We start from the raw sequence: 13,591 nt of genomic DNA, 5'->3' as shown, positions 1-13,591 counted from the left end.
AACAAATTCTGTTTTTTGAGATGGCAGTTACACTCATTGACGAATGACTCCAGGCTGTTTACATTTGCATGCATACAATGTTGTTGTATAAGTCTTTTAATCTGTCACACGGTAGGACTAGAATCTCTGAATAGTCTCACCCTAGACATGCAGTACACACTAATGGCTAACTAACAAATTATTTTCAGTAACATTGAGTGGCAGTTGCTCAAGAGTTTTGTTGGGAACAACACGCCCCCTTGTCTTGTAAAAACTTTTTTTTCTTGTGCGTGTGAGGGTACAGGCTTTCTGGCAAGCATTTGACAAGGCTTTTGTAACCACACTTGCGGTTTTGAAGTTGAGATTTACAACTCACATGGTTTCCATAATCTCTAAGATATGTATGTGTGTGTGGGGAGAGAGAGACCACAAATGATTGCCTGCACAGTGTTTTTTTTTGTTTTTTTTTGTGGTTCAAGTGTGTTCCTCTTTGAGTTCATTACAGCAGACTTTCATCCAAGGGCTGCAAATTAGTTCCTATTAAAAGGTCAGTTTCTATGCTTATAAGCAGAAAAGTGATCTTATTTCTTTTTTATTTTGACAGTGCTTTGTTGCCTGTGAAGGTTTAGCAGAGACAAATCATTTGTTGCACATATTTTAAAGCAAAAATAACATTCCCTTGTTTCAGATTCTAAATTGTGAGAATCTTCTGCTTTGTCTTATGCAATAGTAAACTCGGTAGCTTCAGGTATTAGACTGTTGGTCAGACAAAACTAAACAATTCACAGATTGAATTGAATATCACTAGATGAATCAATAAAGAATAGTTGAATTCCTAAAAAAATATTTGTCAAACATCTTTCATGTATTGCTGTGTGGATGGTGAAGTGCCAGATCATTACTCCTTTGTTATCTTTGTGATGGGAGCTCACTCTTTTTGCATACACAATGCAAAGCAGGCAGAAGATGGGTGGGTGGCACAACAAACCAAACATGGTACTTGACGTGTAGACTCAGCAGAAATTAGAAGTTACTAGACGTTTTCTTCGCTGTGAAGGAATTTGTCAAATATTGCTCTCTCAAACCAGTTTTGCCTCTGTCCTTTTGGCTGCTGCTGTGAGTGTGAACCCAACACTGGCATAAAAAAAATCGAGTCTCTTGTCTCCAGGGTATAATATCCTGATGAGCCGGTAAAGGTCACACTCTGAAGTAATGATGCTTCTACCCCACAGGCAGATGAATTCATCATGTTGCGTTTACACCTCGATGTATGGCTGAGATCAAGTCACCTCATCCTGAGATGTGATCCCATTCCAATTGTGCATGTGCACCGTAATATACTTTAATATCTGTTTGTAGAGCTAATAGGAAATGGTGAAATAAATTGTTATTCAGCTTACTGTCATAAAAGATCAAGAAAAGAAACAAATCTATTCGATAAATAAACTAATTGCTTTACAGCTTTTTATGTGCATGTGTCTTTATGAAGTGTAGCTGGATCTCAGTACCTTTTTATTTCTTTATTGTGAGTCATGTATGATGATACTATTGTGTATATATTACATTTTTCTCACTAACCTTAAACCACATATGCATAATAACGTGCTAAATATCAAAAAAGCTAAACCTAAGCTACTAAAATGTAGAATCCTATCCGGTCCGATGTGTGTAGTTGTGTGTTTTAAGAAAGCCGGCTGTGCCCACTGAGTGTGGGAAGAGTATCAAAGCTTTAGTGTTATGTAAGGAGAGATTCCAGGAAGCTGAATGTCAGGAATCAGGATGGAAGTGTATTATTTCTCCATACTGCATGTCCGTCTCTTTATCTGTGTCTTTTTCACTCAGTTCTGAAAGCACAGTATCCATCTCTATTATTATCACTGATGTGGGCCGTGGGAGCCACCTGGGAAGGCACACAGATCAATTTGGATACCTAGAACCACTGAAAAGAGTCTGCAAACTAATTAAACATTGTTTACAGCTTCCAGTGAGACAGGCTGGGATCTGAACAGTTGCTAACTATTAAACATGGTTTGTTTATGGAGGTTGTGATCTCCAGCACCACAGGGAGATGCATACTGTAATTTTGTGCAATCCAGTTTATTGGTGGCTGTGTTGTGACTCGTGACTTGCCAGGTAGAGCAGAATGTTAGAGTAATGATTGGGCCTGGCTGTAGGCTATACAGACGTGTTTTCATTCTCAGACACGCCTTGCCCTGCCCTGTTTAGTCAGAGCCATCAGCAATGAATCCTCAACCCTTAGGATCTGCTATGATAAACTACGTTCCATGTGTTTGTTTGCACATGAAGACATACCAGTGAAGTTGTTTGTTGGCTCAGGATGAAACCTGGAAGCAAGCTTTTATCAATTTCAGGGTCCCCCTTTGAACTTTGGTATATTGGTTAATAAAATAAAATTTGGAAGTAGCATGAGTTGGCATTGCCAGCATTACTTGCTCCGGCATGTAGCACTAATGTCCTTGCTGTTTTCATACTGTACTGCCTTTTTAAATGATTTAGCAGACTTGGTAGTGCCATTGATATATAATATGTTACCACTTGGCTTGCATTTCTTCTGGGTGAGATGTTTTTGTAGATATGTGACTAGGAAACCTCAGTAGAGGGGCTCAGGATTCAGGAGCACAGAGAAACGGTTAGGACAGATATTCCACATAAACACTCATGTAAACAAGGGCTCTGATCCTAAACATAGGCTAATGGTACATCCCCATGACAAATACTTACCATTGCACAAGACTAGCTCTGGTCAGTTTCAGACCAACGGGCTACAGAGGTTGAGGTGCTGCCCTGGTCATGCGTTCAGAGAAAAGCCACTTGGAGCAGGAGGCAGAGCGAGAAGGAAAGCACATAATTGGCTCTCAGTGTGTAATCCTCAGGGTTTAGAGCCAGAGGGAGGACCGGAGAGCAACATTCACTGAAGACTACATGTGCACATCATGCATTTACTGCAATATAGCTCAGTGTAGTTTGTCCCATGTGAAAGACTCAGGGAAAGTCCCTCCCTTTCAAGCATCTAACAGGAAGTTTATCCTCTGTCCTCCAGTGAAGGATAAAGTGCTTGGCCTCTCCTTTTCATCCGCCCTCTGCATGCATATCTGTGGAGTAATTCTGTCTGACCTAGATGAGCCACATGCTGAGGAGTGTACACACAGCCTGCAAAGTGCAGCGTGGTGAGGTCATTGCAGTTTGCTATTATTGATCACACAATACCAATATTATTAGCGATGAGTAAACATTAATCATTAATAAATTTGAGATTTATTTTATGTTTCCTATGAAATGTAACATTTTTTTTTTTTTCGGGCATGTCAGTTACATCAATCATCATCACTCTTTATCTTAGTCTAAATTATACAATTCACATGTACATGCTTTAGCACTGTAGAGAGAGGGCATAACCATGTTGTTTTTAGCTGTGTTTGTTTGTTTGTTTGCACCAGCTAGGGGGGATTATTAAATATGTTTTATTATGGTTACATTAAATTTCACAACTGCTACCCTGTTGCCTGTTAGTCATGTCTGAATGCTGGCCTTGACTCTCCCTGCCTACTCTGCCAGGTGGGTGTGGCCCTGTGAGTCACAGCTGCACAATGCATTGCAAAGTTATTTACAACATTCATGGTGTGTTTCCATTTGTTGTTGGCTTTGGATTTGAGTGAGTGGAGTATATATTTTTTTCAGCCTGCTTGCATGCTTTGGGATGTTTATCTGGCTATTTTTTTCAGTTTGACTTTCAGAAACACACTGTGCTTATTGTTTTGCTATCTTTCTCCCTCCCTTGTGAGAGTCACTTCCTGCTAGGCCCACTGCCAGTTGCAGGGAACAACAGCATCACAGCTCTCTAAACGGACTGTCTGTTCCTTTGTTTGTTTTAAAAGAAAGCTTCTCTGAAGATGACATACACATCAGGAGACGTACAGGATATCCCTGTTCAGTATTGATTTGAGGCTGGAGTCAAGGCCTGTTTGTTGTCTCCAAATGATTTTCAATGCAGCAGACATTAGAAACGTCCCTCCCTTTTGATTAACTGTCAAGCAATGCCGCCTTTCTAACTTTCCCGCTCTTTCTGTTCCACTCTTCCCTCCTGTCTCCCTCAGCTCCAGTTACTCCACAGCAGCATTAGATTTTGAGAAGGAGCACCATATTGCTGCCGTGTACGAGTCGCCCAGGATGTCACGCCGGAGCCTGCGTCTGCAGACCGGTGCCGGTCACTATGACAACGAGAGCCTGGCTGATTACTCCCAGAACCACAGCACCAGTAGCAGCAGCTACACCAGCACCAGGAGAGAGACACGGTGAGGCTAGAAATGGATACTAACACTCTCACACAGCTAATAAAGCAATTAAATGGAGTGAGAAGCATAAAGCACTTCTGTATAGAAAAGAGACACAACATTTTGAAAGTTTTCTGCCTGATACTTTTTAAGGAAGTGGCACATTTTTCAAAATCCTTCATAGAAGTATATGATGTTTAATATTGATGTTGACAATGTCAGGTATGAATAATTCTGCTCAGTGTCATTAAGACACATTTATTTTTGTTTATGTTAAGTGATATCATAAAACTGACTACAGTACATATCTGTCTAGTGGGCTCAACATGCCCCTGTCATACTCGTATACATGCAACAAAACTCACACCTCCTTCTTGTTTCCTGTCTCTGCTGTCCCAGGACACTGCGGAGCAAAAAGCAGCAGTCTGGTTCCAACTCCCTGTCTTTATCACTGAGCCAAGCCGCCACACCGAGGAAAACCCTCTCCTTCTCAGCCGCTAATACGCCAATTTACAGCAGCAGCGTCATCCAGGAGAGCGGCACAGCAACTGATGCCTCTCTGCTCACCTCCATCCTGGACCAGTCCCACCTCAGACAACGCACCGTCACCACAACCACCACGTCTACTACTGTGGATGGACACTTAGGTCAGTTGTTGAAAATGTGGACATTATGCATTTTCAAAAGTTATTTCAGCATATTTTGATAAAAAATCCACCCTGAAAATTAGTAAATGATCTGAAGTTTTATTCCTTGAGTGAGTGGTTCTTAGTTGTCATTGACAATATTGAACGGGTCTTATTTCTGCCGGAGTTTCCCACAGTGTTTGAGGGATTCCTTGAGCCTGTATCACAAAGCAAGATGGGGAACATTAAGGGAACTATTGTACTTTTGAATTTAAAAACCTATAATGAGAAAATGCAATACATTGTCATAAAGTGAATCCATCCACCAAACGGTATATACAATGACAAAGATAAGGTATATAGCAGCTAGCTACAATATTTAAATGCAGCTTACATGTTATAAAATACTTACTTTTATTTATTTACTTTAAAAAAAATCTTAATTAACCAAGCACATATTATTTACAATGGTGGCCTGGTACATTTAGTAAGTAGATTTTTCTGATACCACTTCCATACTTTTACTTAAGATTATGAATGCTACTCTGAATTGCTACCTTCACCTAGGTAACAGATCTTTATACTTCCTCGTCCACTGGATTATATGATGGTTACAGTATTATTTAAGGTTCCACTGTGTAACAAATTAAGCTATTGCATGCTTGCTTATTAATGTCTTTATGAATTGTTTCCCTATGTGTTTTTGAGCTAATGAGTCACGCTGTTCTCCTTCTCAGGGAGGAGCTCGAGCAATGACCACAGTTCATTAAGTGTCAACGGCGCGGCCAGTGCGTCAAAGTCCCACACCTCGCTCGCCAATGGTTACATCTGCAAGGACTGCTCTTTCCACTCTCCGAAAATGGACTCCTCCATCACACGCTCTTCAACATCATTATCATCATCATCATCATCATCTCAGGCTGCAGAAGCTTCCTCGGACGGCCTCTCCTCCTTTTCGTCACCTTTCACAAGCATATACTCCAGAGACAGGAGTCGAAGGAACAAGACAGGTGAGAAACCGTTGAGTGGGACTTAAAATGTCTTACTCACATTTGTCCTAAATGTGGAAGCTGAAATCAGCAGTATGTTGTGAATGAGAATATAATTGGTAGTGTTGTCCCTCTCCAGGTGTCCTGGTATCTTTGTCTAACACGTGTGTGCGCTACAGCAAACGAGCCATGGCCCCCATAGTGTCTTTAGTCACCCTGCTCTTCAACAATATGCTCTGGCTGGGTTCAAGGGCCAAGAGCCCTTCAGGAAAAGGTATACATTCTTTGCTTTTCTTTCATTCCACATCATTCTCTTTTTCTCTTCTCCTGTGTTTTACAGTAGCTATTCTCCTGAGTTGTTTAGCCCAGAGTGAGATTCTCTGTGATTTTTGAGGAAACTGACAGACTTTAGGCTCCTTTTTCTTTTGCAGCAAATTTGAATTCTCCATTGTCTGCTTGAGCAGGCTTCTCATCATCACTATAAATGTTTCTGGCTGAGTCATGGGTCTATTTCTATTTCACATGTAACCGTATTACCTTTCCTCTCATCTGACTTTCCATAGCTTCCTGTTGTTTCTCTCTCTGTAGCTTCCAGGGAGTTTTCTGTCACCCCATCATTTTTATTTGTGTTACTTTTTGCCTCTAGCCATGCCTCGACTGAGTGTTTTGACTAATAGTGATTGTACGGGGCGGATGTGTCACCAGGTGTCCTTGCGTCGTTTTCTGACTCGATGAGACAAGCCGCGTCCTCCAGTTTGTCCCAACTGTGGCTGTTTAAGCAGACCACTCTCCACAGGATGATGGGCTACAGGGCTAATTGCTATGAAGGACAAGGTACCAGTTGTTACCACAAAGGGCAAAGGTCGAGGTTCACCTCTACTGACCTTCTGCTCCTCTTCTATTAATAAACTTTCTTGTCACTATTTTTCTCTCCTTCCTAAGCTCTTACTTTTTTGTTTAAGGAGAAAGAGACCTCACCTGAGGATAAATCCAATAAAGGATCTCTTTAAAATCTGTTTCTTCCTTGCCTCATCCAGGCTTCACTTTCACACTGTTGCTTTCTATTTCTGAAGGAGGAAGTATACGAGAAATAAAATTTTAACTGTACATCCCCCCAAAACACTATTGCCTAAATTCAGACAAACCTATCACATGACATCCTTTAGTTCACATGAGGTTGTGAGAAGATGTGCACTTAAATCAACACTTGAGCAGAACTAAAAAGGCACTTGTCAAGTTTCAGTTCGTACAAGGTCAGTTTAATTTCCAGTATAGTGCTGATTGAAGCTGGTTCTTTGCAGCTGCAGAAGAATTTCATCAACTCGCATTTCTTTATTCTTCTTTCTAGCAGTTGTCAACATGTATCCTCTTAACTGTTTTCATGCAGCTCTTTTCTCATTTTCTTTGTGATGACATCAACCTCCTCTGCCGTCACTTTGGTGACTTGCATTTACTCTTCGTCTTCATCCATCGTCACAGTTTTCTCACACAGCGGGGTTTTGTTATGTAAATAAATGTGTTGTATTTATGTATGTTGCAGCTCACTCAAGTTTCTGTGGAAGCATGAATGTGAAGGATCTGGTGACTGAAGATGCATCACATCTTAAGCTCAATGGTTCCCTGTGTAAGCAGACACAAACCACACACATACACACACACCATTGTCTCTTTCTCTCTATACTTGCTTCGTTTTCTTGTGGTAGCTGTTAATTATATGCGTGACCTGTGTAAGGACCAGTGAGCAGAGGTTGTGTGAACTGCTTTAAGCAGTCAGCAGCCTGTTGACCGTTGTGACCTGCAGATGCTTCTTTCAATCAAGTTAGTCCTCCAAACCTGTTTCAAGGGACCAAATGACACCAATACTTGACATGAATGATGATCATTTGAGACATAAATAAACTTGGGGTTAACGGACTGCCTGTCTTTAGTGTAGTTTTATTTTTTATTTTTGCACTTTATACAAAAACAGATAAATGAGATTAAGAATATGTCAGGTCAAGTGGACTTAAAACTAAAAAATATACCATGAATAAAAATAATAAGAATAAAGAAAAACAGAGCAATGCAGTTTCACTCAACTGACAACAATCAGTATTTTGGAGCATTAGAAAAGAAGTAAGCCAAATATTGTCTTTGAATATTGTGTCCACCTGTCCAGCACCACATTTGGAAAATTAGTCTGATAATCAAAACGGTTACAGTGAAGTTAAAGTTAAATAAAGTTATTTTTCATTTAGGAGACGCAGCTAAAGGAGTGATCACAGCCATGTTGTCAAATTCTTTGCTGTTCATTGTCATCACATACAATTTATTGTGCTATTTGTTTTTATTATAACCATATGATTTAGTGTTACTGATTAATTTATCCATTTTTGTTGCTGTGGTTATTTGCAGAATTTAATTATTTATTTATTTTTGCATGTAAGTCATTCATTCACCCATCCTTTGTTTTTGTGTTTTGTGTTTGCCTGCTGTTCATCATTCCGGCGTACGCAGGCGATGACTGTAAAGGGAAGCAGCATTCAGAAACACACACAGTCCTCCTCACACAGTCCTCCAGGCCCAGACGCCTGGTTGGGGCACTGTGGAGCGTCCTAGCTTACACAGGTTAACCAGCACTTTACTTACATTGATGACAGCCTGTAAATATACTGTTACAAGTATTTGTTTTGCACTGATAAGTCTACAACTCAACCTGTTCGTAAGTGTCGACCACTTGATCTGCAATTGGTCCATTTTCTTCTTCTTCCAGGTCACTTTTTCCTCCAGCCAGGTTACTGTGTGCTGAGAGCAAGCAAAGCGGTGGGGTCAGGGGTCGGGACAGTGGTGCAGAGGCTGCTCTCACTATTCTGGATGCTCCTGGCAGCTCCAGGTTTGTGGCTCTTTTTGCTTATCTTCTTAGAAGTACAGGTCTTCATTGCTTCTTTCTTTGGCAACATGGTTTGATTGTCTAGTCATTCAAGTCTGTATGTGTTTTTTATATGTATTCAATCTGTCCAGTGAAGGCAGGCAGGGGTCTTCTGTGGTTTCTTGCAACAGGATGGTATCAGCTGGTGTCTTTCATGTCTCTCGTCAACGTCTTCTTTCTAACACGGTAAGAGCCCTTCTCCCATTATTTTTCTGAACCTTCAGGCGGTGTAAATCAGCCAGATATTTCCTGCAAGACTGGGTAAAGACCAAAAACAGAGAATTAATGTTGAATTTATATTCACCAGGTGACCAGAAGCACAATTAATGTTGCTCCATAACTGCTGGAAGTGTAAATAAGCAACTGTTTGCTAACAGGTTCACCATATTTACTTAATAAGGTGATATCATGTCATTATTACAGTGTTTCACTGCCCCAAATCACTTATTTTAGGTTTAAATGTTTGAAATTCATGGTTCTTCATAATCATTAAGATTTAAAGACTGCTTTAACAAAAAATGTTTTAGTGGAGCTTTTCAAGAAGAGACAGCTGTTAGTTTGTGAAGTTAGAGGTTACTTAAATGTTTAAATAAAATGCTATAAATGTATTACACTAATTTTCCTGTAAAACCAAATTTCCGGAGATGAGACAGCAATCGTGATGGAACTATTAAATTATTAAATCAGTTGTGTGTTTATCTGACCCGTGTCTGACTCTGTTCCAGATGCCTTCCCAAACTCTGGAGGCTCCTGCTGCTCCTTTTGCTCCTTTTGCTCCTCTTTGGTGAGTTTATAAGAAGTGCTCTCTTCCTTTATCACAGGTGTAACCCATTTAGGGAGCACATACAGAGAGAAATCTATAGTGAGGCAGTAGATGTCCTAACCAGCACGCATCCCTAGTGTATGCTGCAAATCCAGTACCAGATTCAGGTCAGCCTGTCTAGGATTTTAGTGAGTTACTGCAGTCTGTGGTTCAGAGCTGCTCAAACATACTTAACACAGCAGCTAAACACAAACACACCTGGTGACCTACCTAAAAAATATACAGACTTGTAGTCTGTTTTCAAATATGAATTCTGTATATGCTAATACACAGTATTTTTGCACAAAACTGCTCGACTTGTTTTGACACTATTACATTTTACATATGTATTTTTTTCTATTTATATTCTTGACTACAGTATTTTCTTTTAATCTTTGTTAACACCAAGTCAGATTCCATGTATGCAAAAACATACTTGGTAATAAAAGATTCTGATTCTGGTTGTTCCAACACGTTATTGCAGCTACTGTGTATGTCATTTAGATTAAATGAAATATTAAAACACAAGACACCAGGTTTTTGCAGCTGCAGCTTTACATTACAAGTAAATATCGTGTTTATAATAGTGTACCCACAATTCAGCCTATTTGGCCTCTGTGATATTGACCAAGTTTAAAATGCATTTCTGAAGGGTTTGAACAAAGCTTATCTGCACATTGTGAGTTTATGAGTGACCAACCAGCAGGAAACTGTGGTTTAACCTTCTTTATCTGTAATCTGTTTGCAGCTTTATGGTTGTGGGGTCCGTCCACTGCTGCCCTGCTTGCATACCTCCCAGCCATAAACCTAACCGAGTGCCGTCATGCGTCCCCCTTGGTACCGACTTCTGCTCCAGTTCCTGCCTCTGTCCCTGTCCCTGCACCAGAGACTCCATTTGAGCACACTCCAGCCACCCCGGTCTCCCAGGCACCAGTAAGATACAGAGATAAAACAATGAATAGCTTTAAATAATTATTAGAAAGCACTTTTAAGTACGATTGTGAGTGTGTGTATAAATTATTACCTGATGTATGTAGCACTTCAAGCACATTTCAACTTAAGAAATTAACGACCACAGTGTTTTTGTTCTGTGCTTTGCACACAGCCGCTGTGTATTTTCTAGATTAATAATGCTGTTGTGTCATGCCACAAATGTGTAACTTTTTCTCCACATCTATTCCAACCTTCTCTTCCTCAGCCGTTCCTCCCCCCTGTGGCGACCTCTAGTGTGGACTTGGAGCGACTGGAGCGTGTGGAGCGCCAGCTAGCCCTGCTGTTGGAGCGAGTCCAGCAGGGTGACCAGAAGCAGGAGCAGCATCACGGGGACATTTTGGGTCTCTACAGCACCCTGAGGGAGCAGCTACACACTCAGACCGACAGGGAGAGTCTGGGACTGTGGGTGTCCTCCCTGCTGGAACAGAAACTTGGTGTTTTACGGGGAGAGCTGGAGCAGGAGAAAACACACAGAGCAGAGGTAAACAGACGGGGATAAGTGCTGATTTACAGAAGTGATGTTTTGATTAAAAAGTTTAGCTGTATCTCACTTTTTTCTCTCCATCTCTGCTCCATGCAGAGTGTAGAAAAGCAGAAACGGCATCAAGAGGGTCAGGCAACACGGCTGGCTGATTTGGAATTGCAGCTCAGTGCTCTGGTTGCCAAGACTGAGGTATGTTCAGCAGATTCACTGCTTTTCAACTGAGAAAACCTCCTGAAAACAATCCTGCAAGATGGATTATTCATATCAATAGTTTACATATTCGTTATTTTACAGCACACAGTTGTGCCAGTTTTATGTTAATGTCTAAGTGTAAAATACTGTCCTTGGGCCCAATGTTAAATTTGGCATGCAAATAAAAGTTACAACTGCAAAAAATTTAAATAGAAGTATAACCAAGTTGATAATCATAAAAGCAACATATTTGGATCCACAATAAAGTAAAGAATGTACGCCTTAGTAAACATTAACAAAGACACTCAAGACAGGAAGTCATAAAAGCCTGGAGTCTAATTATTAAAGAAAAGAAAAGGAACTAACTTTAAGCATGCAAGATGAGTATGCCAACCAGACAACAGTGTTAAAAAGACAAAAGAATATCCTGACAAGCTCAGACAGGTAAGCCAGACGAGTAAGGACAGACCAGAACAGATTTGAAAGCAGATCTGGATGTGTTTCACCAGATTTTAAAGGGGAACACAAACAACTCTCCTAAATCCAAAAACTACTCACATTTGTGATGACATCAAAGTGTGGAAACTGCTCCATTGACAATGAATTGGGAAAGGTGTTATAGATGACAGTGAGGGCACCCAGTGCCTGTTCTGAGTATATGGGTACATTTTCTGTTGGAGAACTAGGAACACTATAATACAATAAAGCTCATTTGAGAATGAAACAGAAAACTAATATCCTGTGGGTCTCCCATTCTATAGACTTCATACTTTGTGACATCACCAGTTTGAGACTTGCATATCTGTTTTTTGTCTTTAAGAGGGAGTAGCTTAGGTTCATAAATATTGATTGAACTTTCCTAGGTCATGGAAATAACATATTGGACTTCTTAAAGTAGGCGCTGTTCACATTTAACTCTGTATTCAAATGAACAGTGGTGCGACATGAAATGTCTAATACAACTGTGTTCCTGGGAAAATCTCATTGTTGTAGTTATTTTCTCTCCTATCTTCATTAAACCATATACATGATATTTGTTGTAGGAGGTGCAACAGATGCAGCAGCAGTATGAGCAAGAGAAGCAGGATGGTGAGAAGGAGGTTGTCACTTCAACAGCAGACCCAGTTCCTGTCAGGTACAAAAACCAGGAAGAACAAGTAAACCTTTTATTATGTGCTGTTCACATTTTCTCACATGTAGATTCTGTCTTTTCACAGTGTGGGTGTGAAGCAGGAGGACCATGATGCTCTGCTACTGGAGGTGCAGAGACTTGAAATGGAGCTGGGCAAAATTAGACAGGACCTCCAGGGTGTTGTGGGATGCAAGGGCAAGTGTGAGCAGCTGGACACACTGCAGGAGACGGTAAGATAGTAACACAAATATTGACTGTTTTGCCTTTAATCTGCCCTCACTGTGATGCAGTTAGTTTGGGGAATAATTGTCCCTGACATCCAGTTTCCGTTACATATCTTTTTAAATTTTTAATTTTTCTTTGCATCCTTTTCCCAGATATCAGCCCAGGTGTCCTCCCAAGTGTCCTCCCAGGTGTCCTCCCAGCTGCGTAAGGAGTTGCAGGCCCTGTTCTTCGGCAGTGGTGGATCAGGAGAGGAGCAAGGAGAGGTACCTGAGTCTCTGATCCTCTGGCTGTCCCAGCGCTACGTGAGCACACCCGACCTGCAGGCTGCTCTGTCCTCACTGGAGCTGAGCATCCTGAGAAACGTGTCGCTGCAGCTGGAGCTTAACCAGGCCCAAACCCTGGGTGAAGCCCAGTCCCAAGCTAAAACCATCATTCAGACAGTAAGCGGGACTGTCCAGCACAATGCTGTTGCTGAGGGACTGACAGAAGAGGTAATAAATGTACACTTCGACTGTCAACATCATCTCTGCGGAAGCAGAACTCTTTTTAAATGTTTGTTTGTGATGTGTTTGAGGCTCTTATTTAATCTATAAATTTTGTGTTGTTGTGTCTACAGCAAGTGAAGCTGATTGTCCAAAACGCTTTGAGACTCTACTCCCAGGATCGTACAGGCCAGGTGGACTACGCACTGGAGTCTGGAGGTAAGAAGAAAGCCTCACATTGATATCAGTACTTGTCCAATGAAGTCAGTAGTTAACCCTGTTGAAGGTATTAGCAAGCTAGCTGCTCCATAACTCAGCACTGCGCTGTGCTCTACTGTATGTCTCTTACATAATGAGGTTGTAAGCATTAGTCAGGCTCGAGGACAACAGAGTATTAGCAAAAGCTCATGCTCCATTGTCAGGCGTGTTAGTGAGCAGTGGTTGACCTACATGAGTCATTTCACAGTAGGCGCAGGTATTAAGATGT

The 13,591-nt window shown here is 41.0% G+C and overlaps 1 protein-coding gene across 6 annotated transcripts in view; it reads left to right on the top strand.

Moving 5' to 3' along the window:
• The window catches only part of sun1b (Sad1 and UNC84 domain containing 1b), a 28,799-nt gene that overhangs the window by 11,072 nt on the left and 4,136 nt on the right, over window positions 1-13,591 (top strand). For 4 of the 6 annotated variants that reach the window (XM_083931463.1, XM_083931460.1, XM_083931458.1 and 1 more), the window contains 17 exons: window positions 4,095-4,292; window positions 4,671-4,918; window positions 5,635-5,907; window positions 6,026-6,160; window positions 6,592-6,720; window positions 7,427-7,510; window positions 8,383-8,493; window positions 8,639-8,758; window positions 8,887-8,980; window positions 9,520-9,578; window positions 10,345-10,529; window positions 10,795-11,070; window positions 11,170-11,262; window positions 12,309-12,400; window positions 12,483-12,627; window positions 12,775-13,113; window positions 13,239-13,323. In XM_083931463.1, coding sequence (XP_083787589.1) covers window positions 4,168-4,292; window positions 4,671-4,918; window positions 5,635-5,907; window positions 6,026-6,160; window positions 6,592-6,720; window positions 7,427-7,510; window positions 8,383-8,493; window positions 8,639-8,758; window positions 8,887-8,980; window positions 9,520-9,578; window positions 10,345-10,529; window positions 10,795-11,070; window positions 11,170-11,262; window positions 12,309-12,400; window positions 12,483-12,627; window positions 12,775-13,113; window positions 13,239-13,323 — 2,593 coding nt within the window. In that variant the 5' untranslated portion in view covers window positions 4,095-4,167. The remainder of the gene's footprint in view (window positions 1-4,094; window positions 4,293-4,670; window positions 4,919-5,634; window positions 5,908-6,025; window positions 6,161-6,591; window positions 6,721-7,426; window positions 7,511-8,382; window positions 8,494-8,638; window positions 8,759-8,886; window positions 8,981-9,519; window positions 9,579-10,344; window positions 10,530-10,794; window positions 11,071-11,169; window positions 11,263-12,308; window positions 12,401-12,482; window positions 12,628-12,774; window positions 13,114-13,238; window positions 13,324-13,591) is intronic. The other 2 variants (XM_083931459.1, XM_083931461.1) reach the window with 2 other exon arrangements.

Source organism: Echiichthys vipera (assembly GCF_963691815.1).
Source record: "Echiichthys vipera genome assembly, chromosome: 17".
NCBI classification, from domain to species: Eukaryota; Metazoa; Chordata; class Actinopteri; order Perciformes; family Trachinidae; genus Echiichthys; species Echiichthys vipera.
This window is presented reverse-complemented; position numbering and strand designations above follow the sequence as displayed.